Below are 25,017 nucleotides of genomic sequence, written 5' to 3'. Positions count from 1 at the left end.
GGGGGGTCATCTCCCTCTGTATTATTATTTATGGGGGGGGGTCATCTCCTCTGTATTATTATTTATGGTGGGGGTTCATCTCCTCTGTATTATTATTTATGGGGGGGGGGTCATTCTCCTCTGTATTATTATTTATGGGGGGGGTCATCTCCTCTGTATTATTATTTATGGGAGGGTCATCTCCTCTGTATTATTATTTATGGGGGGGGGTCATCTCCTCTGTATTAATATTGATGGGGGGGTCATCTCTGTATATTTATGGGGGGGGGGGGGGGTCATACGGGGGGTGGTCCTCTTGTCTCTGTAATTTTATTACTATTATTTGAGGGAAGGGTTTTCTTTTTTCGATGATATTGGAGGGGGAAGAGTGCTAAAGTGTATTCATATTGTTAGATGGGGAGTCATATCTGTCCTCTATTATATTATTTTAATTTTTATTGTTATTAGACTGCAGGTCCTGGACATACATCTCCAAATTTGTCTTTTCTTCATCCTCAGGAACAGATCTGGAGACGTCTTTACTGAGCTTCGAGAAACTGGACCGCGCATCACCAGACTTGTGCCCGAGCAACGTAAGTGGCCCTTTGTGCTGGGCTGAGGACAGACTGTGGAATCCTTGAGCTGGGGGGGGGGGGGGGGTGTAGAATGTTCCTTGTGCATTTTTGCAGACCCCCATACTCGCCATATGCTGCACTTGCCTATCATGTTGCACAACAGGGACAACAGTATTTTTATTTTTTTTTCTCCTTTTTTTGTCCCCCCCCCCCTTTTTTTTTTTTTTTTTGTATTTTTCTCCCTTTTTTTTTTGTATTTTTCTCCCTTTTTTTTTGTATTTTTCTCCCTTTTTTTTGTATTTTTCTCTGTTCCCTGTTCCCTTTTTTAGGAGGGTGAATAGTCTATTTAGTTCCTTTTTATGGGCCACCACACACCCCAGAATAAGTTTTCGTACCTTGCAGGAGCCCTGGGGTCAAGGATCTTTTCAAATATTTTATAGCAGGGCAGATGGTGATTGCTCGACACTGGTTGACAAAGGACAACGGGGATTCGGCAATGGTACTAGAGGCGGTCCTTCTGGGTTCGTATGAGCGCTTATCCTACTTGGTATACAGGGGCCCACAAACCTCTTCATCTTTGACTGCCTCCATGCGAGTGACTGTGCGAGCCTGGGACAAGGCACAGATTTTGATTAAAAACAAAGTGGGGAGCTGGTCACAAGACACCCCCCTCTGATTCAATCCCAGACTGCCACACTTTGGTGCGATCCCTGATCCAGTGATATGGGCCAGGGTTGGCATCAAAGAATTTGAAGCATGTAGTGGGGGGGGAGGGGGGACAAAGCTACTTACGTCTGACCAACTAAAAGATATACAACTTTCCCAATTGGTATCTGTTTCGATACCTCCAGTTGAGAGACATGCCTTCCTCACTCAGTTTGGTTCTGACACTGGAGCTGGGTATGTCCCCCCTGGAGAGTATGCTGAGGACGGAGGACTTGCTGAAACCCCTCGACAGTCTATAAAGAACTATTTGTGGAAAGGCCAAAAATGCTAAAAAAATTTAGACACGTGGAGCGCATTAGTAACAGACTTCGGGGGGGGGGGTTTGGGATGACATGTGGGATTACCCGTTCAAGACCCTGGTTTTAGTCAGAGACAGGCTCGTACTATACCCCCCCCCCCCCAGGATAGCTGGGATATATGGTACAAGTGCAGCAGGGTGCTGGCTCTGCACAGGTGACCGTGCTGACTTTGACCATGTATTTTGGCAGTGCCGGCAGATAAAGGACTTCTGGTACATGTGTTCTGTACTGTATGTGTTGAAAAAACTGTTAATAAAAATTTTACCAAATAAAAGAAGTTTGAAAATGAGGGGTTCTGTTGAAACAAACCACGGTCAGGTAGACCAACTAAAATTTCAGCCGCAACTGCCAGTAAAATTGTTCGGGATACAAAGAAAAACCCACAAATAGCTTCAGGTGAAATACAGGACTCTCTGTAAATGTGTGGTGTGGCTGTTTGAAGATACACATTAAGGAGGCACTTGAAGAAAGATGGGCTGCATGTCGAGTTGCAAAAGAGAGTAATTACTACGCAAATGCCACAAAGTATCCCACTTACAATACACCAAACAGCACAGAGACAAGCCTCAAACCTTTTGGCACAAAGTCATTTGGAGTGACCAAAATTGAGCTTTTTGGCCACAACAATAAACTCTACATTTGGTGAGAAGTCAGCAAGGCCTATGATGAAAGGTTCACCATTCCTACTGTGAAACACGGAGGTGGATCGCTGATGTTTTGGAGATGTGTGAGCTACAAAGGCACAGGAAACAACTGATGACAAGATGATAGCCATATGTTTATCAAGAAATACTGGAGGAACATTTGTATTCATCAGCCATGAAGCTGCACATGGGATGTACTTGGATATTCCAACATGACAATGATACAAAACACAAGGCCAAGTCGACCTGTCATTGGCTACAGCAGAATAAAGTGAAGGTTCTGGAGTGACCATCTCAGTCTCCTGACCTCCATATCATTGAGCCACTCTGGGGAGATCTCAAACATGCAGTTCATGCAAAACAGCCCAAGAATTTACAGGAACTGGAGGCTTTTGGGTAAGAGAAATGGGCTGCTTTACCATCTGCGAAGATCAAGAGCCTCATCCACAAGACTTCAAGCTATCATTGATGTTAAAGGGAGCAATACATGGTATTAAGGATTGGGGTGTTGTAATGTCTGCCCTAATGTTGTAAAGTGCTGCGTAAACTGTCAGCACTATATAAATCCTGTATAATAATACTAATAATTTGGGGTAATTTGGGTAGTTTCTGTTGCGAATATGATTTAAAGTGTAAACTCAGTTGATTGATAAATGGCTTCAGCCAAACACTAACTAGGAGTGAAAGTTTTGTTATCATTCATATTCTCTGAAAAATGACGTCATAAATTCTATCGGGGTATGTTAACTTTTATGAGCACAGACTGATTTTACTGTTGTGGGTTTTGTAACCCTTTAATTTCTGCTGTTGCACCTGTGGCAGGCACTCGCCAGAAGAGCTGACTATGCCATCCCTTTCCGCCTCCGTGCTCCATTCATAGCACCCATGCTGTAGGTTCCCACGATGCAATGCATTCGTGATTGGAGGGTGGGCAGATGAATGAAAGGTGTGCCTCTTCCAACCACAGAACGTTTTGCATTGTGGGAGCCGCAAACCTTCAGCATATCCAGCTGACCATAATATTTAATGTATTGGTTGTTCTTTTCTGTAGTGGGTTCAGTCCATAATGACTGTTGTATTCTGTATCCCAAAGCCATCTTATCGACTACATTGGTGGTCTAACATCAAGTTGATGATGTTTACAGGATCTGATTGGAGATTTCTTTGTCTTACAGTTCCAGGAGTTGCAGAATTTGCCGCCTCCTTTAAGAGTGTAAGTACAAGTGGTGTCTTTTTTGTTTTTATTTTGTTTTTATTTAGCTGTGCAGTACAGTCAGCTTCCAACTACCTGATTGGTGAACCTATGCACAAAAAATTGCTTTCTCGAGTTGAGGTGTGAGCAAAAAAAATCAATTTCTCTGAAATCATTGGACTGTTTACAAAGGGCTTGTGTAGCCCTGCCAGGTAAGAGCTGTACATTGATGTTTTTGCAGGATGGCAGATCTGTCATGGGGATTACGATGTCACAAGATGTCCCTGCCATGTAACGAATCAATCCATGATTGTCACATGGGAGGTATATAATGACTGCTGGGGTTAACGCTATCACCATTTTTCTGTGTAGTCCCAAAGCTGATGACCTCTGAAGGTTTAAAGAGCCACGTTTGTGCAGAATGGCCATTTATAACTTCCAACAGTGATCGTTCTCACCCACCATATGTAACATGTATGGCTTGGCAAAGTAAACAAAATATATTCAGTACATTTCTGCAGCACACGCACATTTTCCTACTTCTTTTTAACTCTACAAATGCTGTTAATACAAAAGATAACATTTGATCCTGCTAGAGATTCACTGGAGCGCTGAGCTCTGGAGGGGCAGGGCGCAGCCGTTTCAGCGACTCGCTTAGATGGGTATCAGTCCAGGCAGCTAGTGGAAACAGACTTTTTTCTCCAGTCATCTTCCAGGACGGCACACCTGAGAGATGACTGGTCCACCTGACAGGAAACACAATCAACAACAAGTTTAAAAGTCCCCACCCCTCCCTCAGACCCTCAGTTCTTGATTGTGTTTCCCACAGATGACAGCGAAACCAAGTTTCTCCTTTTATTTTTTTATGGAGAGGTCTGGGACCTCGCTTTTTCCTAGAGAGGATTATCCTTGTTTGTGGGGCTCAGCGGACAGGGTCTGCCTTTCTCCCTTGCAACCCCCAGAGACACCTGGGGGAGATAGTCCTCGCTTAAGGTCTCCTTTAGGAGCCCTGTTTGCAGCTTCGTGGGACAGGGGAGTTGTCCTAAACGTGCTGCTCCCCATTTGTGTTTGCCTACCTTGAGCGACTGTTCGTTGGTGGTAAGCTGCATTCCTCCAGTGCTGAACGCGGTGGCGTGCGTTCCAGCTCTACGGCGCAGGTCCGGAAGTCCGGATGCATCACTTCCGGCCATCGGATTTCTGGATGGAGGCTGGGAGGTCTGGACGCATTGGCGTGCGTTCCAACTGCACAGCGCAGGTCCGGAAGAGGCCGTACGTCACTTCCGGCCGACGGACCTCCTAAAGATGGCGCCGACCGGCGGGAATATTCAAACAGCAGAGGCTGCAGTGAAGCACCCCGGCTACTGTTTGTGAAAACGCCGTTTACCTTGCAGCACTTTCAAAGGCAAACAGGGGAACGCTCAGGACTGTGCCTTAACCCAGCGATTCTGCAGGGCAGCTAAAATCGTCATGGAACTGGAAGGTCCGTCTGAGCAGACAGCTATTGAGGTCGCCACAGGGGGTGAGTGATCCAGCTGTGTTTTGAGGGGCGGGGTACTCTGAGGTAGACTCCCCTTGGCCCTTTTAGACTTGAGTAGCTAATTGTTAAATTCCTATTTTCCAGGGACTGAAGGCTCTGCCCAGGGGTCAGCCTGTAGGTCTATAGGAAAGGCTACTTCAAAGTCCAAACGCTGTGGTTATTGTAATGCTAAATTAGCACAGGACCACAGCAAACCTTTCTGCGATAGGTATATCTTTAAACTCGCAGGCAGGGAGACCGCTCAGGTCGTGAAGGAAGGTAGGGCTTTACAGTCTGAAATGTTAGCCACCCTTCAATCTTTTCAAACTACTCTAGTGAAGAGCAGGATGAGAGTCCCTCTGAGAGAGAGATTCCTCACCCACAAGAAAATTTTTCCACATCCTATACGGAGAGCCAGGGCCAGGCCTCCCTATTGTCTGAGTGGAGGAAGGTCAGGTCCCAGAAGTTACTTCTGGGGAGGATTCGGACCAGGATAGCCAGGGGGAGGCAAAACCTGGGGGTTTTTTGTTCCCAAGTGAGGACATGGAGGGTCTTTTAAAGGCCATTTACACCTCGGAGGATATCCAGGTCCCCTCTGCCCAAGTTTCAGCACAGGACAGGGTGTATAGGGGCCTAGGAAGGTTGCAGGCCAGAACCTTTCCCATCCACCAGTCTCTGAAGGAGATAGTCCTCAGAGAGTGGAAGGAACCTGAACGTAAGCTTCTCAGACTGTAAGCTTGGAAAAGAAGGTGTCCCTTTAAGTGTGAGGAGGAGGAAAGATTTTTTAAAAAAACCCTCGTTTGGATGCAGCCCTGGCACAGGTGTCCAAGAGGTCGGATTTATCCTTTGAAGATTCTGGAAATATCCAAGATCAGATGGATAAGAAATCTGAGACTTTACTAAAAGGGGCCTGGGAGGCGAATGCGGCAGCAATGGTGCCGGCCCTAGTTTCCGCCTGAGTAGCCAGAAATACAGACACCTGGCTTGGCAAATCAATAGATCACGTCTCCCGGGGTGAGGAGACTAAAGATATTTTAGAATCACTGGAGGTAATCAGTCGAGAGGTAGCGTATGTGGCAGATGCAGCGGTGGAGACTGTTAGGACCACAGCTAAGACAGCAGCACTCTTAAACTCCGCCAGGAGGGCCCTATGGGTAAAGACCTGGGATGGAGATTTCACTTCCAAATCCCGTTTGTGTGGCATTCCCTTTGAGGGTTCCCTGTTGTTTGGGTCAGGCTTGGATCAGGTTTTGTCCCGATCTACTGAAAAGGGAAAGAAGTTCCCGGTAAAACCCAAGAGGGAAAGGGGTAAGAAATTTTTTCGAGGCCCCCACTCAAGGACTCATCATAAAGGGAAAGTTGAACAAAGGAAGAGGTGGAAAAGGAAAGGATAAGAGTACAATTCTTTTTTCCAGTTCCGGAACCTCTCAGAGGGTAAATGCGCCACCATAGGAGTGGGCGCAAGACTCAGCAACTTCCTTCCCCATTGGAAAAGGATTACGCAGAGTCCATATATTTTAAATCTCTTAGAAGTAGGGTACAGACTGGAATTCCAAAGTCTTCCCCCTCAGAATTTTCTAATTACCTTTCCTCCCAGGGACCCAGCCAGGGCAGCGGGTTTACTGGAAAATTTAAAGGAGCTGGCAGAGCAAGGAACCATTGCTCCAGTACCAGCCAGTCAATTAGCCCAGGGTTTTTACTCACACGTATTTGTGGTTCCAAAACCCTCAGGCAGATTTAGTTTAATAATAAATCTGAGAGCACTAAACCGTTACTTACTTCAGAAGAGGTTCAGGGTGGAAAGTATTTACTCAGTAAGAAAACATCTTCAGGCAGGAGTTTTTATGGTCACTCTGGACCTGAATGACGCATATTTACATGTACCCTTTGCTCCCGAGTATCAGAGATACCTACGTTCGCAGTCCATATACAGCAGAGAGTAGAACACTGGCAGTTCAGAGCTCTTCCCTTTGGGCTGGCGGCAAGCCCAAGGTTATTCACAAAAGTGATGGCCAAGGTCGTAGCATATCTACACCTACAGGGCATAAGGTTAATACCCTACCTAGACGACTTGCTGATCTACAGTGTGGATCAGAAGCAAGCAGTGATAGACAGAGACATTGTGTTAGAGGTTCTGGAAACCTTGGGCTGGTTGGTCAGCCGGGAGAAGTCCTTACTGACACCTTCTCAGTCCAAACTATACCTAGGCTACCTGTTAGATTCACAGGCACAGAGGGTGTTCTTACCAGCGGAAAAGGTAGTGAAGGTCCAGAATGCGGTTGTCACCCTTCTCGAAAGAAGAGAAGCCTCTCTGAGATATATAATGAGACTGCTGGGCCTCATGACGGCCTGCATACCGGCAGTAACCTGATTTGGTGAAAGGTCGCCCCTGGGCCCAGGTAAACCCATTAGTCTTGACCATGGACTCCAGCGCTTGGGGCTGGGGGGCTCATCTGGTAGACCAGTATGCCCAAGGGTCTTGGAACCACAGCCAAGCCAGGGAATCCTCCAATTTCAGGGAGCTCCTGGCTGTAGGCAAGGCCCTAGACTATTTACAACAGTAGCTGCAGGACAGAGAGGTTCAGGTCCTCTCGGACAACCAGGTCACGGTGGCATACTTAAATCACCAAGGAGGAACAAGGTCTTGCAAACTGAGGGGGTTAGCGCAGCAAATCCTTGGGGAAGCAGAAAGGAAGGTCCTTTCACTGTCAGCGGTTCATATAAAAGGCTCACTCAATCTACAGGCAGATTTCTTAAGCAGACAGCCCATCCTTCAGGGGAATGGGGATTGAGCAAAGAAATCTTCTTCCTGGTTTGCAGACATTTCGGCAAGCCAGAAATAGATTTATTCGCTTCGCAGAGGAATGCGAAGGTCAGTAGATTTTTCTCCCTTTACAAGGATCAAGAAGCAAAAGGGATAGACGCTCTTGTACAGGTGTGGAATTTCAGGCTGGCTTATGCCTTTCCCCCACTGGTACTCCTTCCCAGAGTCCTACAGAAGTTAACCTACTCAAGGACAGACCTGGTGCTAATAGCACCCTGGTGGCCCAAGAGGGTTTGGTTTCCCACCATTCAGAGTCTCTCGGTAGCTCCCCCGTTGCATCTGCCGGTGCAACGAGACCTGCTCAGTCAGGGTCCAGTCTTTCACCCCGACCCGGGACGTCTCTCTCTGACAGCATGGCTATTGAGAGGGAAATACTCCGTGACAGGGGCTGTTCGGAGAGAGTGATAGACACTCTTCTCCTCAGTAGGAAAGGCGTCACCAGAAAAATTTATGCAAAAGTCTGGAAAGTTTTCTCCCATTGGCTGCAGTCTAAGGAGGGGGTTCTCCAGATGATACCTACCATCCTAGACTTTCTTCAAGAGGGGGTGGACCAGGGTTTTTCAGTCAGCACCCTCAAAGTCCAGGTGGCAGCCCTGTCCGTGTTTTTTGATAGGAAGCTAGGACAGGAGCCGCTGATAAAAAGATTTTTGTTGGCCAGGGAAAGGGTAGTTCCAGTCAGGTCGGTCAGTTGCCCTCCATGGGACCTGTCCTTGGTATTAGATGCCCTAACAAGGGGGCCTTTTGAGCCAGTGGCTCAAATTTCTGTTAAACTTTTATCATTTTAAGTTGGCCTTCCTTCTGGCTATCACTACGTCCAGAAGGGTGGGTGATATACAGGCCCTTTCGATTAAAGAGCTGTTTTTTTTTGCGCATCCTAGAGGATAGGGTAATCCTCACTCAGGATCCTCTTTATTGGCCAAAGGTGGCTTCACTATTTCACAGGACGCAGGAGATTATTCTCCCGTCTTTTTGCCAGAATCCCAAGAATAAGGAAGAGGAAAGGTTCCATTTCTTAGATGTCAGGCGTTGTCTCCTAGCCTATTTGGAAAGAGTGAAAGACTTTAGGAGATCCAATCACTTATTGATCACCTTCTCAGGGAAGAGAAAGGGTCTACAAGCTTCTAAGACAACGATAGCTAGATGGGTTAGACAAACCATATCTATTGCTTATAGGCAGGCAGGTAAACCAGTACCAACCCGCCTTAAGGCGCATTCAACCAGATCCCTGGCGACCTCCTGGGCAGAGAGGGCAGGCGCCTCAATCGACAAGATCTGCAGAGCAGCAACATGGACGAGCCATAGAACTTTTCTGAGGCACTACAGAGTGGAGCTGTTGTCCCCTCAGGATTTGGCATTTGGCAGGAAGGTCCTACAAGCGGTTGTCCCGCCCTAAAAGTAGGCCTGAACTTCTTGCTTATCCTCTCAGGTGTGCCGTCCTGGAAGATGACTGGAGAAAATGACCAGTTACACTTACCGGTAACGTCTTTTCTAGGAAATCTTCCAGGACGGCAGGCCTACTCCCTACCCTTGTTTTATTGGTGTGGTATATTGATTCCTCACAGAATGTTCCCTCTGACACCGGTGTGGGATTTTCTTTACCATAACTGAGGGTCTGAGGGAGGGGTGGGGACTTTTAAACTTGTTGTTGATTGTGTTTCCTGTCAGGTGGACCAGTCATCTCTCAGGAAGATTTCCTAGAAAAGACGTTACCGGTAAGTGTAACTGGTCATTTTTGTGATGATGCAGTTCCTGTGACATCAGCAGAGAGCGGAATTCAGACTGCTCAATGCTGAAAATGGCTAACAGGAGTGCAAAATGAATTGCACTCCTGTGATCCATAAGAGAAGGCGAGCTCAGGATGGACTTCTCCCTTTTTTTTTTTTTTTTTTTTTTTTTTTTTTTATATCTTTTCATGTGACAACATTGAAAAAATTGAACTTTGCTACAATGTAAAGTAGTGAGTTAATTAGTGAGCTTGTATAACGGTGTAAAATTTCCGTGCCCTCAAAATAACTAAACACACAGCTATTCATGTCTAAACCGCTGACCACAAAAGTGAGTACACCTCTAAGTGAAAATGTGCAAATTAACCATTTTCCCTCCCTGGTGTCATGTGACTCGTTGGTGTTACAAGGTCTCAGGTGTGAATGAGAAGCAGGTGTGTTACATTTTGTGTTATCGCTCTTGCTCTCTCATACTGGTCCCTGGAAGTTCACTATGATACCTCTTGGCAAAGAACTCTTTGAGGATCTGAAAAAAAGAATTGTTGCTCTACATGAAGATGGCCTAGGCCAGTGATGGCGAACCTTGGCACTCCTGATGTTTTGAAACTACATTTCCCATGATGCTCCACTACACTGCAGAGTGCATGAGCATCATGGGAAATGTAGTTCCAAAACATCTGGGGTGCCAAGGTTCGCTAACACTGGCCTAGGCTATAAAAAGATTGCCTGAAACTGAGCTGCAGCATGGTGGTCAAGGCCATACAGCAGTTTAACAGGACAGGTTCCACTCAGAACAGGCCTCGCCATGGTCAACCAAAGAGGTTGGGTACACATGCTCAGCGTCATATCCAAAGTTTGTCTTTGGGAAATAGACATATAAGTGCTGCCAGCATTGCTGCAGGGGTTGAAGGGATGGGGGGGGGGGGGGGGTCAGCCTGTCAGTGCTCAAACTATACGCCACACACTGCATCAAATTTGTCTGCATTGCTGCCGTCCCAGAAGGAAGCCTCTTCTAAAGATGATCCACAAGAGAGCCTGCAAGCAATTTTGCTGAAAACAAGCAGACTAAGGACATGGCCTACTGGAACCATGTCTTGTGGCTTGATGAGACCAAGATAAACTTATTTGGCTCAGATGGTGTCAAGCGTGTGTGGGGGCAACCAGGTGAGGAGTACAAAGACAAATGTGTCTTGCCTACAGTCAAGCATGATGGTGGGAGTGCCATGGTCTGGGGCTCCATGAGTTCTGCCGGCAGCATTCCAACATAACCCCAAATGCACCTCCAAATGACCACTGCCTTGCTGAGGGTAAAGGTGATGGACTGGCCAAGCATGTCTCCAGACCTAAACCCTATTGAGCGTCTGTGGGGCATCCTCAAATGGAAGGTGGAGGAGCGCAAGATCTCTAACATCCACCAGCTCTGTGATGTCATCATCGATGAGTGAAAGAGGACTCCAGTGGCAGCCTGTGAAGCTCTGGTGACCTCCATGCCCAAGAGGGTTAAGGCAGTGCTGGAAAATGATGGTGGCCACACAAAATATTGACACTTTGGGCCCAATTTGGACATTTTCACTTAGGGGTGTACTCCCTTTTTGTTGCCAGCAGTTTAGACATTAATGGCTGTGTGTTGAGTTATTTTGAGGGGACAGCAAATTTACACTGTTATACAAGCTGTACACTCACTACTTTTACATTGTAGCAAAGTTTCATTTCTTCAGTGTTGTCAGATGAAAAGATATAATAAAATATTTACAAAAATGTGAGGGGTGTACTCTTGTGAGATACAGTGTGTGTGTGTAAAAAAAAAAAAAAAAAAAATTCTATATATATTTTATAATTTTCACATCAGTCCCTGTCCTCGAGCTTACAGTCTAAGGTCCCTAACTCACATTCATACGTACACATACTAGGGCCAATTGACCTCCCTGCATTTCAGTGGTGTGTCAAGTTGGGATTCGAACCAGCGATCTTTGTGCAGCTTTGCAGAGGTGCTAGCCACTGTGCTGCACTCTCAGAAAAGGTCCCCCTACTGACCGTTTACTTACAATGGCTGGTTGTGAGATGAGCAATATTATATTTCACATTTACATACATAATTAATGTTTCTTCTTTTCTTTAACTAGTGTTTCTTTCTTCCTCAGCCAATTGCAAGCTCTCCGCCGAAGTGGATGGCTGAGTTAGAAAATGACGACATTGAAATGCTAAGAGGTAAATTCTCAGAAATTTTAACTAAATTGATTCACATTTGGAGAGTGTGGATGAATCTGGCCACTTGCTATACTATATTACCAAGAATATTGGGACGCCTGCCTTTACACACACATGAACTTGAATGGCATCCCAGTCTTTGTCTGTAGGGTTCAATATTGAGTTGGCCCTCCATTTGCAGCTATAACAGCTTCAACTCTTCTGGGAAGACTGTCCACAAGGTTTAGGAGTGTGTTTATGGCAATGTTTGACCATTCTTCCAGAAGCTCATTTGTGAGGTCAGGCACTGATGTTGGACGAGAAGGCCTAGCTTGAAGTCTCCGCTCTAATTCACCTCAGGTTGCGGTCAGGACTCTGTGTAGGACAGTCAAGTTCCTCCACCCCAAACTCACTCATCTGTGTCTTTATGAACCTTGCTTTGTGCACTAGTGTGCAGTAATGTTGGAACAGGAAGGGGCCATCCCCAAACTGTTCCCACAAACTTGGCAGCGTGACATTTTCCATAACGTCTTGGTATGCTGACGTCTTAAGAGTTCCCTTCACTGGAACTAAGGGGCCGAGCCTGAAAAACAACCCAACACCATAATCCCCCCTCCACCAAATGATTTGGACCAGGGCACAAAGCAAGGTCCATAAAGACATGGATGAGAGAGTTTGGGTTGGAGGAACTTGACTGGCCTACACAGAGTCCTGACCTCAACCCTATAGAACACCTTTGGGATGAAGTAGGAAGACTGCAAGCCGGGCCTTGCTGTCTATCAGTGTCTGACCTCACAAATGTACTTCTGGAAGAATGGTCAAACAATCCCATAGACACACTCCTAAACCTTATGAACGGCCTTTCCAGTTGGAGCTGTTAAATATGGAGCCAATTCCATACTGAACCCTACGGACTAACACTGGGATCCCATTAAAGTTCATGTGCGTGTAATGGCAGTCGTCCCGATACTTTTGGTAATATAGTTCAGTTCAGTCTGACTAGGGTGTCAGAAATGTAGTCCGGAATGTAGTTCAGGCTGATTGGTTTGTGGAATGAGGAACATAGTGGGAGGAGGAGATTTACCATCACTGGAGATGTAAAATTTAGTGCAGTTGTGCGTATAAACCAATCCGCTTCCAGGTTATATTGTCGAAGGTTAATTTGAACAAGCTGAAGTTAGAAGCTGTTTGGTTACCAGGCATGGCTGCACCAGAATTTGCACTCAAGATTTAGTAACCAACCCCACAGTTTTATTTTGGTTACCTTATCTATCTATCTATCTCTCTCTCTCTCCGCATCCAATTAGCATGACCGACTCTCAATGGAGCCAGCTCATGCATCTCCAGGGCAGTCATGGAGTGCATGGCTCAAGGATCCTGTGTGTCTTTGGCTCTGTTTTAGGTCTGAATTTTGGCCTGATTTGACCCTGAAATTGAGAACAGGGATGCACTGGACACCTGCTGTGAGTCGCGTCTGCACACAGTGGGATTCCCCCAGCCTGATTGTAAGGAGGGGGGGGGGGGCGACTGTTACGGAAAGGTATCATCACCCTACCACAGGGTGGGAAGCAAGTAGTAAGATCCATTCAAAGCTGATGCGGACAGCTTCTGTCGCATAACTTGCCTGTAATGAAGAGTATCCCACATCCTGCTTTCTGCCATTTGAGGTCTCTTCATGGTGTGGATATCCAACAGTCCCCACTAAGGTCTAGTCAAAACCAGACTCTTTGGAGGAAGGTGCTTCAAGCGGTGGTTTCATCTTAGGTAAGATCTTGTTTGTTTGTTTCTCTTGTGAACCACCCTAAAGGATGCTGGATGTAAAACTTGGGTTAGTACCTGGTAACTCCTTTTCTGGAAATCCTCCAAGACGGGTTAGTTCTCGCACATGTTTCTTTAGGTTTTGTTTAGAACTTCAGGTTTTTGGTTGTCTTCTTGCAAAGATTTGAGGTCCTAGGCTCCCAGGAGTCTTTTTTTTTTTTTTTTTTTTTTTTTTTTTTAAACTGTCTCTTGTATTTCCTGCAGGCTGAGCCGACTCTTGTTAACTGTCCTGGAGGATTCCTGTAAAATGAGTTATCTGGTAATAACTGCAGTTTTTTTATATATTTTTTTTTTTCATTTTTTTTCTCTCCAGAATTGGGTAGTCTAACCATCACTAATCTCATGGAGAAGGTTCGTGGGCTTCAGAATTTGGCCTACCAGCTGGGACTAGAAGAGTGTAAGTACCTGTCATATCTGCTGTGGTGATTCAGTTGTAAACAAGGGAGGGTGACATGCAGGCAGAGTTAGAATTAAATATTCTTTTAGACATTATTAAAGTGTAAGTAAAGGCAATACTTTATTTTTATTGTTTTCTTTATATTTTGGGTAGAGCAAGGGTTATGGGGGGGGCATTTTTTAAGTTTTTTTTTTTTTTTTTTTTTTTTTTTTTTTCTCCCCCTATGCCATCTGTGTCCCATTGGGGCGATTTCCCTTCACTTCCCATCTCATAGCCAAAAACATGAAGTAAAAGAAACCTAGGTAATAGGGGGAGTCCTGGGTTGTCACCAGAACTAGTGTCCCCCATTGGAAGATTTCCCCTCTAATACTGTTCTGGTGTCAGCCCAAAAATATTTTACAGTTTCACTTTTAGTGATAATGGTAAACATGACAAATGGAGTGGATCTCCCCAACGGGGGGCACAGACAGCAATAAAAACTGACAGGTGTTCTAATTCTTCTCCAATCCATCCAAAACTAAAAAAAAACAATTTTGCCTTTTTGCAATCACTTAAAAAGTGTAATGTGTTATATTTTTTTTTTTTTTTTTTTTTTTTTTTTTTTAAAGAATAGCAAACATGTCATACTTATCTGAGTATCTGGCCCCAATCCTACTCTTTTGGGTCCCCTGGCAACACTCCTGGCTCCTTCTCTTTATCGACTGCCCCCACAAATTGCCAAACTCTATGGGGGCACTTGTGCAGGCATGCTCCCTAGTCCTGCGGCTGTGTCCATTCTCGTTCTCCATTCTCGCTGGAACGAATGGGGGGGGGGGGGGCAGCTGTAGCACAGGTTTTTCACCTTTACCTTCATGTGTTAAGGTGAAAAGCCTTGACTTTACAACTTTTTGGCCACATATTGAAATGCTGTGCTGCATGTCCATGACCTATACATGCAAAATTGACAACTCCAGACTAAGAAAATTATCCCCCATATCTGAATATTTCTGCCACCATGTGTGACTGTGTGCTTTATAGATTGTTTTTAGATAAACTGTGGTCATTTTGATTTTAGCATAAACATTTTTGTATTGATATAGAATCGTCTTCAAAATTGCGGACTCGCAGGGATTGATTTACTAAAACTGGAAAGGGGGAAAATCTGATAGCTGTGCATGGTAGCCAATCAATTAAGCTTTGCAAAAAAAAAAAAAAATGGATGCGGGCTACCATACAGAGCTGCACCAGATTTTGCACTCTCCAGTTTTAGTAAATCAACCCCATAATGTTTGGCATAACAAATGATTATTTTATTTACCTAGGGGCTCTCCAATATCAACCATATCTACTATACCATGAACCAGTTTTGGACCTGCTGGCTTTAGACTGGGTTCACACACATGATTTGGATGCAGGTTTCCCTGAATCCAATTCACATGACAGGTGAGTGTGACTCAATGGTTCACACAGATCTGGGGTGGCCGTGGTCCGGATTGCAGAAGGGTCCAGTTCAGGTGCGAATTCGGCGCAATAAGTCCAACCTGAATTGCACCTGAAACAGTGTACAGAAACTCACCGGACCCCATGCTGTGAACCGTGGGTGCACATATGTGAACCCGATCTTAATGGCATGGCTGTTGCGGCTCAGGTCTTAAGTAGTCTCATAATTCCCACACTGTCGAAAGCTAGAAAGTCTACCGCAAATTGCACCATGGTGCATGGAAGGCATATTTAAAGAGTAAAGCTTGGATACACACTATACAATTTTTCTTTAGATTTTTTTTTTTTTTTTTTTTTTTTTATTTTAGATTTAGCAAAACCATATAATAGGAGTTCAAACCTTAACCACTTAAGCCCCAGACCATTTTGCTGGCCGAAGACCAGAGCACTTTTTGCGGTTTGGCACTGTGTCGCTTTAACTGACAATTGCGTGGTCGTGCGACGTGGCTCCCAAACAAAATTGACGTCCTTTCTCTTTTATTCACCGACTGACACAGCTCCCCTCTTAACCATTGGGTTGTTGCGCCACTTTTAGGAGAATACTAGGCATTACATGTTATGTAAAACATAGAACTTTCCAGTTCCACCCAAGGGGTTGTCCCATGGGTAACAACCCCTCAGCCTGCCTGCCTTCAGACATCAGTACGTCAACAAGCAGTATAACATAAAGAAAAAACAGGAGTGCTGTGTCAGTCAGTGAATTACAGAGAGAAGGATTTTACGGTGAGTACAAAAGTCCTATTTTTCCTCTTATATTCACCGACCCACACAGCTCCTCTTAGCCATTGGGACGTCCCCAATCAGTGCCAAACGAGGTGTGGGAAAACCGCATAAAACTTCCACCATGGCAAGTGGGAACTAGTGTAACTTTACCCACAAAAAAACGAGTGCGTGGGAAAAACCACCACAAAAGCAGGGTACACCTCAACAGGAGGCACCACCCTCAACGCACCACAAAAACTGTGGTAACTAATGCAACAGTGCATTAACTTAAAGGTACTGTGTTTTTACCAAAAAAACAGGAAAAAGGGAAAAATTGCATACACAATTGCAACTATACAGCCGCCTGCAAAACTTTGCGACCAAAACAGGCATCGGGGGATGCACTGACATCTACCTTGTAGAACTTGGTAAACGTGTGGACAGATTACCAAGTCGCCGCTTTACACACTTGAGCTACAGACGTTTGATGTCTGAAGGCCCAAGATGTTCCGATTTGCCCTTGTGGATTGAGACGTGACCAGAAAGGGGGGCACCTGCCCCTTCAAGGCGTAGGCTTGTACTACAATCTGTCTGATCCACCTGGAAATGGTGGGCGACGAGACCGCCATGCCTTTCTTTTGACCAGCCACCGAAACAAACCATGAGTCTGACTCCCGGAAGTGAGCCGTGGCAGACAAATACACCTTCAGAGCCCGAACCACGTCCAGAGCATGAAGGGCCACCTCCGTAGGATGTGTCAGCTTAGGACACAGAGATGGTAACACAATGTCCTCGTTGATGTGAAATGCCGAAACCACCTTCAGCAGAAAAGAGGATTGTGGACGCAACACCACCTTATCCTTGTGAATATCCAGATAGGGCGACTTGCAGAACAAGGTCGCCAGTTCCGATATATCCACCTGGCCAATGTGATGGCCACTAGAAAGACCACTTTCTGGGAAAGAGTCAACAGGGAATCTCTCTGATATTTTCAAACGGCGGTTTTTGAAGCACTGATAACCAGGTTCAGATCCCACGGGGGTAACGGTGGACGCACCGGAGGGACTACATGTCGCACCCCTTGAACAAAAGTACTCGCTAGAGAGTGAGATGCCAGGAGTCATTGAAAAAAGACAGCCAAGGCTGATATTTGCCCTTTAATGGTGCTTAACGCCAATTTCTGGTCCACCCCTTGCTGAAGAAGCAGCAGGATCCTGGATATAGAAAAGGAGCACGGATGCCATCCTTTCTCCTCACACATGGAGATGTAAGCCTTCCAGGTACGATAATATATCTTCCGAGAAGAATATTTCCGTGCTCTCAACATAGTTGGGATCACAGAGTCCAACAGACCCCAATTCCTCAACACCTGGCTCTCAATAGCCATCCCGTTAAAGCCGGCGATGGTAAAGCAGGATGTCCAGCATCTGATGACTTAGTCCGCCTGCCAGTTCTCCACACCTGGGATGTAAATGCCCGACAGGGCCGGTATGTTTCGCTCTGCCCACTGAAGTATGTGAGCGACCTCCCGTGCGGCGGCCGAGCTTCTTGTTCCTCCTTGGTGATTGACGTATGTCACTGCAGTGGCGTTGTCTGACTAGATCCTGATCGGAGAGGCATAGCCTGATCGCTCTCAGTTCGAGCAGATTGATCGACCACTTGGATTCCTGACTGAGCTAAGGGGAGTGTTGGGTATATTATACAATTGTGCTGGGTGTTTGTTTTTTTTTTGTTTTTTTGGTTATGGGGAGGGAGGGCAAAGAAAAGATGTGTCAAATGTAAATGTGAACAAGATTGTTTAAGATGGATGGTTAAAAGAAATGCATTTGTACAACTGAATTAAATATTATAATAAAGAATATATAAAAAAAAAAATACCCAATGGTTAAGAGAGGACCTGTGTCAGTCGGTGAATTACAGAGAAAAGGATTTTTTTTTTTTTTTTACGGTGAGTACAAAAAAAAATCCTATTTTATTTATTTATTTTTCCCCGACAAATAGAGCTTTCTTTTGGTGGTATTTGATCACATGCGCTATAAACAAAGCGGCAATTTTGAAAAAAAAACTCACTTTTTTACATTTTGCTATAATATCCCCCAAAAATTATATAAAAAGTTTTTCTTCTCCGTTTAGGCCGATACGCATTCTTCTACATATTTTTGTAAAAAAAAAAAAAAAAAAAAACGCAATAAGTGTTTGGTTTGCGCAAAAGTATAGCGTTTACAAAAAAGGCAATCGTTTTTATTGCATTTTTCTTAAAAAAATAAAATAAAATTTTTTTTTTATCGTGACTGCGACATTATGGTGAACATTTTTGACACATTTTTGGGACCATTGTCATTTATACAGCAATCAGTGCTCTACAAATGCATGGATTCCTGTGTAGGTGGCAGTGTAGGGGTGTGTTTTTTTTTTTTTTTTTTTTTTTTTTTTTTTGCAAATCCTTTTTATTAAAGTTTATGCAGTAAACAACAGAAAGCAAACTAACAAACAAAAAAGAACACATACATTGGTCACGACTACAGTTACCAGCGTGATGTATACAGATTTGTAATACAAGACAGTTAGGTACATACAGAATATGACGGAGAGTCTAGGGCACCTCAATGGCCACAGATAGCTGACTTCATGTGCAGCAGGACAACTTGGAGTTACAACACGCTACTCAGACATATGACATTTCCACTGGTGCAGTTACCTGTGTACTAGCAAAGGGTAACTTGTTAAGTAGGCTGCGGGTTGGAGGCTGTGGAGGCGTCAGCCAGCCAGCTGGACCAGACCTTGTCATATTTTTGCGGGCAACCCCTATTAGCATAGCAGTCTTTGTAAAGAGGCAGGCTGCCGTTGACCAATTTTTTCCACAGGGAGAGAGGAGGGGGAGTTGGCTTACGCCAGCTGAGGGCTATGGCCTTGCGGGCGTAGAAAAGGAGAAGCCCAACCAGGGTGCGTCGCGCCACAGTGGGAATAATATGATCTATCAGGCCCAGTATGCAAATTTCTATGGAGGGCTGGAGCGATATGGAGGTGACCTGTGTAATGACCCTCAGTATCTCCTTCCAATAGTCGACAATGGCCGGGCAGGTCCAAAAAATATGAGTGAAGTCCCCGGTATTGTCCCACAACACCAACACCCCGGGGGGGAGGCGGGGTTCATTTTGTGCAATCTATATGGGGTGAAATATGCTCGGTGGACCATTTTAAACTGTATTAGCCGGTCTCTCAGGGAGACCAGGGATCTGAAAGGGAAGTCCCATATGTCATCCCAATCATCATTATCGAAGGTGGGAATGTCGCGCACCCATTTGTCCCTGAGCTTTCCCAAGGTAGGGAGGGAGGTCATTATCAAATGGGAGTAAAGTTTCGAGTTGGGCTTATTTTCACATCTGGACGTGAGGAGGTCCTCCAGTGCGGACTGGACGACCTTGGGGGGAGACCCGGAGAACTGGCATCTGAAGGCATGGGAGAGTTGTAGATCTCTAAAAAAATAGCTCTGCGGGATGTTGAAGTCAGAAATCAACTTGGGGAATGGGGCCAGCGATTGGTCGGAGATTATTTGGTGCGCTGTTTTAACGTTAAACTAGTCCAAGCATGGGGTTCAGGTAGTTTGTAAAACTGCTCCAGGTAGGGGTTCAACCACAAGGGGGCAGCTGGAGAAAGGGCATTGGCAGGGTATTTTTCAAGTTTAAGTCCTGCCCCCCATGCCCGCAACGTGGTTCGCATGGAGGGGGTCAACGGGTATGGGGCTTTTGGGCCACGATACAGTAAAAATTTCAGCGCTTCCAGTGACTTCACCACCGCCGCCTCAACCAAGGTGGCAGGGTTCGTCCTATCAGGAGTGAGCCACCAAGCCGCAGTAACCAGCTGGGTGGCTAAAAAATATTTGTACAGGTCGGGGCACGCCAGTCCTCCCTGGGAGGACGGACGTGTAAGCGTTGACCATCCATACCTGGGGGACTGGCCCCCCCCAGATAAAGGAGGTAAAAAGGCTATGCAGTCGAGAAAAATGATTTAGGGATTCATTGTGGGGATTGGCGAAGTAGGTAAAGAAATTTGGGCAGGATTTTCATTTTGATCAGGTTTATCCGCCCTAGCAATGATAGGGGTAGAGATTCCCATGCCTTCAGTCGCAGCCGCGTCTCCTGAACCACTGGGGACAAATTCAGGGGTAAGAAGTCCGAAGCCTGCCTCGAGACCACCACCCCAAGGTACCTGAAGCTCTCCACCCACTGTAGAGGTATATCGGGGGGGGGGGGGGGGCGGTGTCGCGGGCCGCTGGGTCTATAGGGAACAGAAGTGACTTTGACCAATTAACCTTAAGGCCCGTGATCGTGGAGAAGGAGTTCAGAATTTGTAATGCCCCTCTGAGAGAGGAGTCCGCGTCGTTAAGGAAGGGGTGTGTTTTTAACTGTGGGGGGCGTGGCTGTGTGTGACACGTCACTGATCTCTGCTCCGGATCACAGGGAGCAGAGATTAGTGACACACTCACTAAGCAGAACGGGGGAGAGGCTTGTTTACGGTCTCCCCTTTCTTCCCCCCCATGAGACGTTCACGGGTATCCCTTACAGGGGATCAAGTTCGGATGACCCGTGATCCGACTCGCTGAGATCCCGACCGGCGCACGCGCACGATGGCACGGTGGCAAATTTAAAGGGACGTACAGGTACGCCCATTTGCCTGTCCGTGCCATTCTGCCGACATACATCAGCGTGCGCCGGTCAGGAAGTTAAGTTTCAATTTGTATGCAGTCTGGCAGGCCCTTGCACTACGTGGTTTTGGTGAATCCTAAAGGAAATCTAACAACAAAAGTTGTATAGTGTGTATCCAGCTTAAAGCAGTGTTCCGCTTAAATATTTTTTTTTTCAGTCAGCAGCTACAAATACTGCAGCTGCTGACTTTTAATAATCAAGAACTTGCCTATCCCAGGGTCCACCGACCCTGGGATAGGCATGGAAGCCCCGCTCATCTCCCCCTCCGTTCGGCTGTATTTTAACTGCGCATGCGCGAGCCGCGCTGCCACTGGCCGCGCAATCATCTGGGACCTGTGGCGTGTCCCAGATGATTGACAAGAGGGAGGGGGAGAGGCACTCTCCCTTCCTGTGCCAAGGGAAGTGACGTCAGGAGGCAGACTACGAGGGACCACCTAGCAACAGGCATTTAGAGGTGAGTAAAAAGATGGGTGGAACTCCACTTTAAAGTGGATGTCCGCCAAATTCGTTTTTTTAAAGTCAGCAGCTACAAATACTGCAGCTGCTGACTTTTAAAATAAGCACACTTACCTGTCCAGGGCGCCCGCAATGTCGGCCCCTAAAGCCAATCTGTCCCTCGGCTCTTGGGTGCTGCTGCCACCATCTTTGGTAAGGGAATCGGGAAGTGAAGCAGACAGCGCGGGGGGGGGGGGGGTGGGAAGAGGCGTAGACTCGGGAGCCTATGCCCGTAAGTGGGTACAAATGCTTGTCTTAGACCGGTATCTGCACCCCCCCTCCCCCCTGAAAGGTGCCAAATGTGAAACCGGTGGGGGGGAGGTTTTCCAAAAAGCCGAAGTTCCATTTTTGTGTGGCACTCCACTTCAACTCCAACTGGGTGATCCATGTACATTGCAGGGATTTTTGTTCTGAAGAAAGAACAGTTTGTGCCCATGTGCAAAGTGGATCTAATGGGAGTGGTTTCAAAATTCTTAATCAGCTGTTGCACTTGCAGAGTTCTAATAAAGGAAAGCAGCAGGGTCTGTATCCCTTTCAGACGTGATTTCCCTTTGGGATTACCTTACCAAAAATTACATTTTTGTTGCAGGGGATGCCCAAAATCTTAGTTACTGAAGTGCAGACTGCTGGGAAAGTCAGTGAGCCAATCGCACAAGCAGGAAATTACATTTCTGTGGGGGCGTTCTGTATACCATCTGTGTCCAACACCTCCAGGTTGCCATGTTGCTCACGCAGATATACTGCGGCAGGTTGACAGCACTGTGCGAATCGCCGTACCTGTACGGCGGCCCACGCAGTTCGGCGTGTTCTCGCTCCCGTTGCACGCTGAAAGACCGTGTCTGCAGGTCAGGCGGACTCTATGTCCGCCAATGACCCACAATCGTGGTGTACAGAGGCAGAATGGGGATCTGCCAGTGTAAACAAGGCGAATCCCCGTTATGACAGGGGACATATCAGATCTTCTATTCACAGTGGTCTGTCATGTCCCAGTTAGAACACACCTAGGGAACACACTTAACCCCTAATTTTAACCCCTTCCCTGCCAGTGCCATTTTTACATTGATCAGTGCATTTTTATTGCACTAATCAATGTAATAATGTCACTGGTCCCCAAAAAGTGTCATTTGGGGTCAGATTTGTCTATTGCAGTCCTGCTAAAAATCGCAGATTGCTGCCCTTACTAGTAAAAACAATATAACGTCCCTAAATCTATCCCATAGTTTGTAGACGCAATAACTTTTGTGCAAACAATCGATATACACCTGTAGCAAATTTTATTTATTTTGGATATGTATTCTAGCAAAAAGGGGGGAAAAAAGCTCTTTGCTTATAGTGCAAAAAATAAAAACCGCAGAGGTGATCAAATGCCACCAAAATAGCTCTATTTGTGGGGGGTGTGGATGTCAATTTTTTTGGGGGTACAGCAATTGCCAGTTTAAAGAGATGCAATGCCGTATCTCAAAAAAATGCTCCTTTCATTGGGGGGCAAATCCTATCGGAGCTGAAGTGGTTAAAGTGGTTGTTACCCCACCAATGTATTTTTTCATAATCCTTTGTTTTTTTTTTTGATGTAATGGCCCCTGTGACTGTTTGTTTTATGAAAATAATGCTGTATATACCTTGTTTACAGAGCGCTTATCTGCGCTCATTGACTCGCCGCTTCTCTCCACTCTACCTGACACATACAGTGGACGGGGCTGGGGATCCCCCGCTGACGTCAGTCAGGAGAGGCGGCCCCGCCTGCTGCATCTGCCGGCCCAGAGAGGCAGAGTGTCAATGAGCGCAGATCAGCTCTCTGTAAACTAAGTATATACAGCATTATTTTCATATTTAAAGGGGTCACAGGGGTCCATTACAGTAAAAAACAGAGGATTATATGAAAAATACAGTCATTTGAGCAGCGGGATGGGAGGGGGTGGCGCGGACCTGGAGCTGTCAGGCAGGGGTGGGGGTGGGGGGGAGAGCACACAGAAGACGCAGAGCAGGCTGCAGTGTCAGAGCTCAGCAGCCCTGATACAGTGCCTTGCGAAAGTATTCGGCCCCCTTGAACTTTTCAACCTTTTGCCACATTTCAGGCTTCAAACATAAAGATATAAAATTTTTATTTTTTGTGAAGAATCACCAACAAGTGGGACACAATTGTGAAGTGGAACGAAATCTATTGGATTTTTGAAACTTTTTTAACTAATAAAAAAATGAAAAGTGGGGCGTGCAAAATTATTCGGCCCCCTTGCGTTAATACTTTGTAGAGTCACCTTTTGCTGCGATTACAGCTGCAAGTCGCTTGGGGTATGTCTCTATCAGTTTTGCACATCGAGAGACTGAAATTCTTGCCCATTCTTCCTTGCAAAACAGCTCGAGCTCAGTGAGGTTGGATGGAGAGCGTTTGTGAACAGCAGTTTTCAGCTCTTTCCACAGATTCTCGATTGGATTTAGGTCTGGACTTTGACTTGGCCATTCTAACACCTGGATATGTTTATTTGTGAACCATTCCTTTGTAGATTTTGCTGTATGTTTGGGATCATTGTCTTGTTGGAAGATAAATCTCCGTCCCAGTTTCAGGTCTTTTGCAGACTCCAACAGGTTTTCATCCAGAATGGTCCTGTATTTGGCTGCATCCATCTTCCCCTCAATTTTAACCATCTTCCCTGTCCCTGCTGAAGAAAAGCAGGCCCAAACCATGATGCTGCCACCACCATGTTTGACAGTGGGGATGGTGTGTTGAGGGTGATGAGCTGTGTTGCTTTTACGCCAAACATATAGTTTTGCATTGTGGGCAAAAAGTTCGATTTTGGTTTCATCTGACCAGAGCACCTTCTTCCACATGTTTGGTGTGTCTCCCAGGTGGCTTGTGGCAAACTTTAGACAAGACTTTTTATGGATATCTTTGAGAAATGGCTTTCTTCTTGCCACTCTTCCATAAAGGCCAGATTTGTGCAGTGTACGACTGATTGTTGTCCTATGGACAGACTCTCCCACCTCAGCTGTAGTTCTCTGCAGTTCATCCAGAGTGATCATGGGCCTCTTGGCTGCATCTCTGATCAGTCTTCTCCTTGTCTGAGCTGAAAGTTTAGAGGGACGGCCAGGTCTTGGTAGATTTGCAGTGGTCTGATACTCCTTCCATTTCAAAATGATCGCTTGCACAGTGCTCCTTGGGATGTTTAAAGCTTGGGAAATCTTTTTGTATCCAAATCCGGCTTTAACCACTTGGCGCCCACACTACGTCTATTGACGTCATGGGCTTTCAGTGGTTATATCTAAATGATGCCTGAGGCCACAGACATCATTCAGATATTGCCGTTTTCAGCCGGCGATTCCCTGCACCATAAGAACTATCATAGCTGCTGTTCCGCCGCTTGATCGTTCTTACGGGTGGCGGGGGGAGGCCCCCCCCTCCCCAGCCGCCCTCCGGTGCTTCTACCGACTCACCGTTTCCATCGGTGAGTCGGTCACAGGATCCGCCTGCCCCAGCAATTTACCATAGAGATTTCCGGCGGACTAGATCGTCCCCGGAGTCTCTATGATCGTTCGGAGGCTGGGCGCGATGTTATGACATCACGCCCGGCCTCTGTATTCAAATTAACGGTGCCAATCTGGCTAGGAAGCCAGGATTGTTTTTTTTTTTTTTTTTTTTTTTTTTTTTTTTTTTTTATTCCCAGCCCAGAGGTGAGATGTGTGGTCTTATTGACCCCATATCTCACTGTAAATATGTCTGATCATGCCATATTCCTATTACAAGGGATGTTTACATTCC

The 25,017-nt window shown here is 46.0% G+C and overlaps 1 protein-coding gene across 1 annotated transcript in view; it reads left to right on the top strand.

Moving 5' to 3' along the window:
* Nucleotides 1-1,035: 1,035 nt before the first annotated feature.
* Nucleotides 1,036-25,017, top strand: part of LIN52 (lin-52 DREAM MuvB core complex component) — a 60,064-nt gene continuing 36,082 nt past the window's right edge. The window contains exons 1-4 of the mRNA XM_077463671.1: nt 1,036-1,075; nt 3,399-3,436; nt 11,621-11,687; nt 13,798-13,881. Of these exons, the coding sequence (XP_077319797.1) occupies nt 1,051-1,075; nt 3,399-3,436; nt 11,621-11,687; nt 13,798-13,881 (214 nt within the window). The 5' untranslated portion in view covers nt 1,036-1,050. The remainder of the gene's footprint in view (nt 1,076-3,398; nt 3,437-11,620; nt 11,688-13,797; nt 13,882-25,017) is intronic.

This window comes from Lithobates pipiens, unplaced genomic scaffold (assembly GCF_037356315.1).
Source record: "Lithobates pipiens isolate NorthernLeopardFrog02 unplaced genomic scaffold, aLitPip1_a1.2 Scaffold_30, whole genome shotgun sequence".
Classification (NCBI taxonomy): Eukaryota; Metazoa; Chordata; class Amphibia; order Anura; family Ranidae; genus Lithobates; species Lithobates pipiens.
Note: the sequence above shows the minus strand (reverse complement) of the source record. Positions and strands in the feature narration are given on the sequence as shown.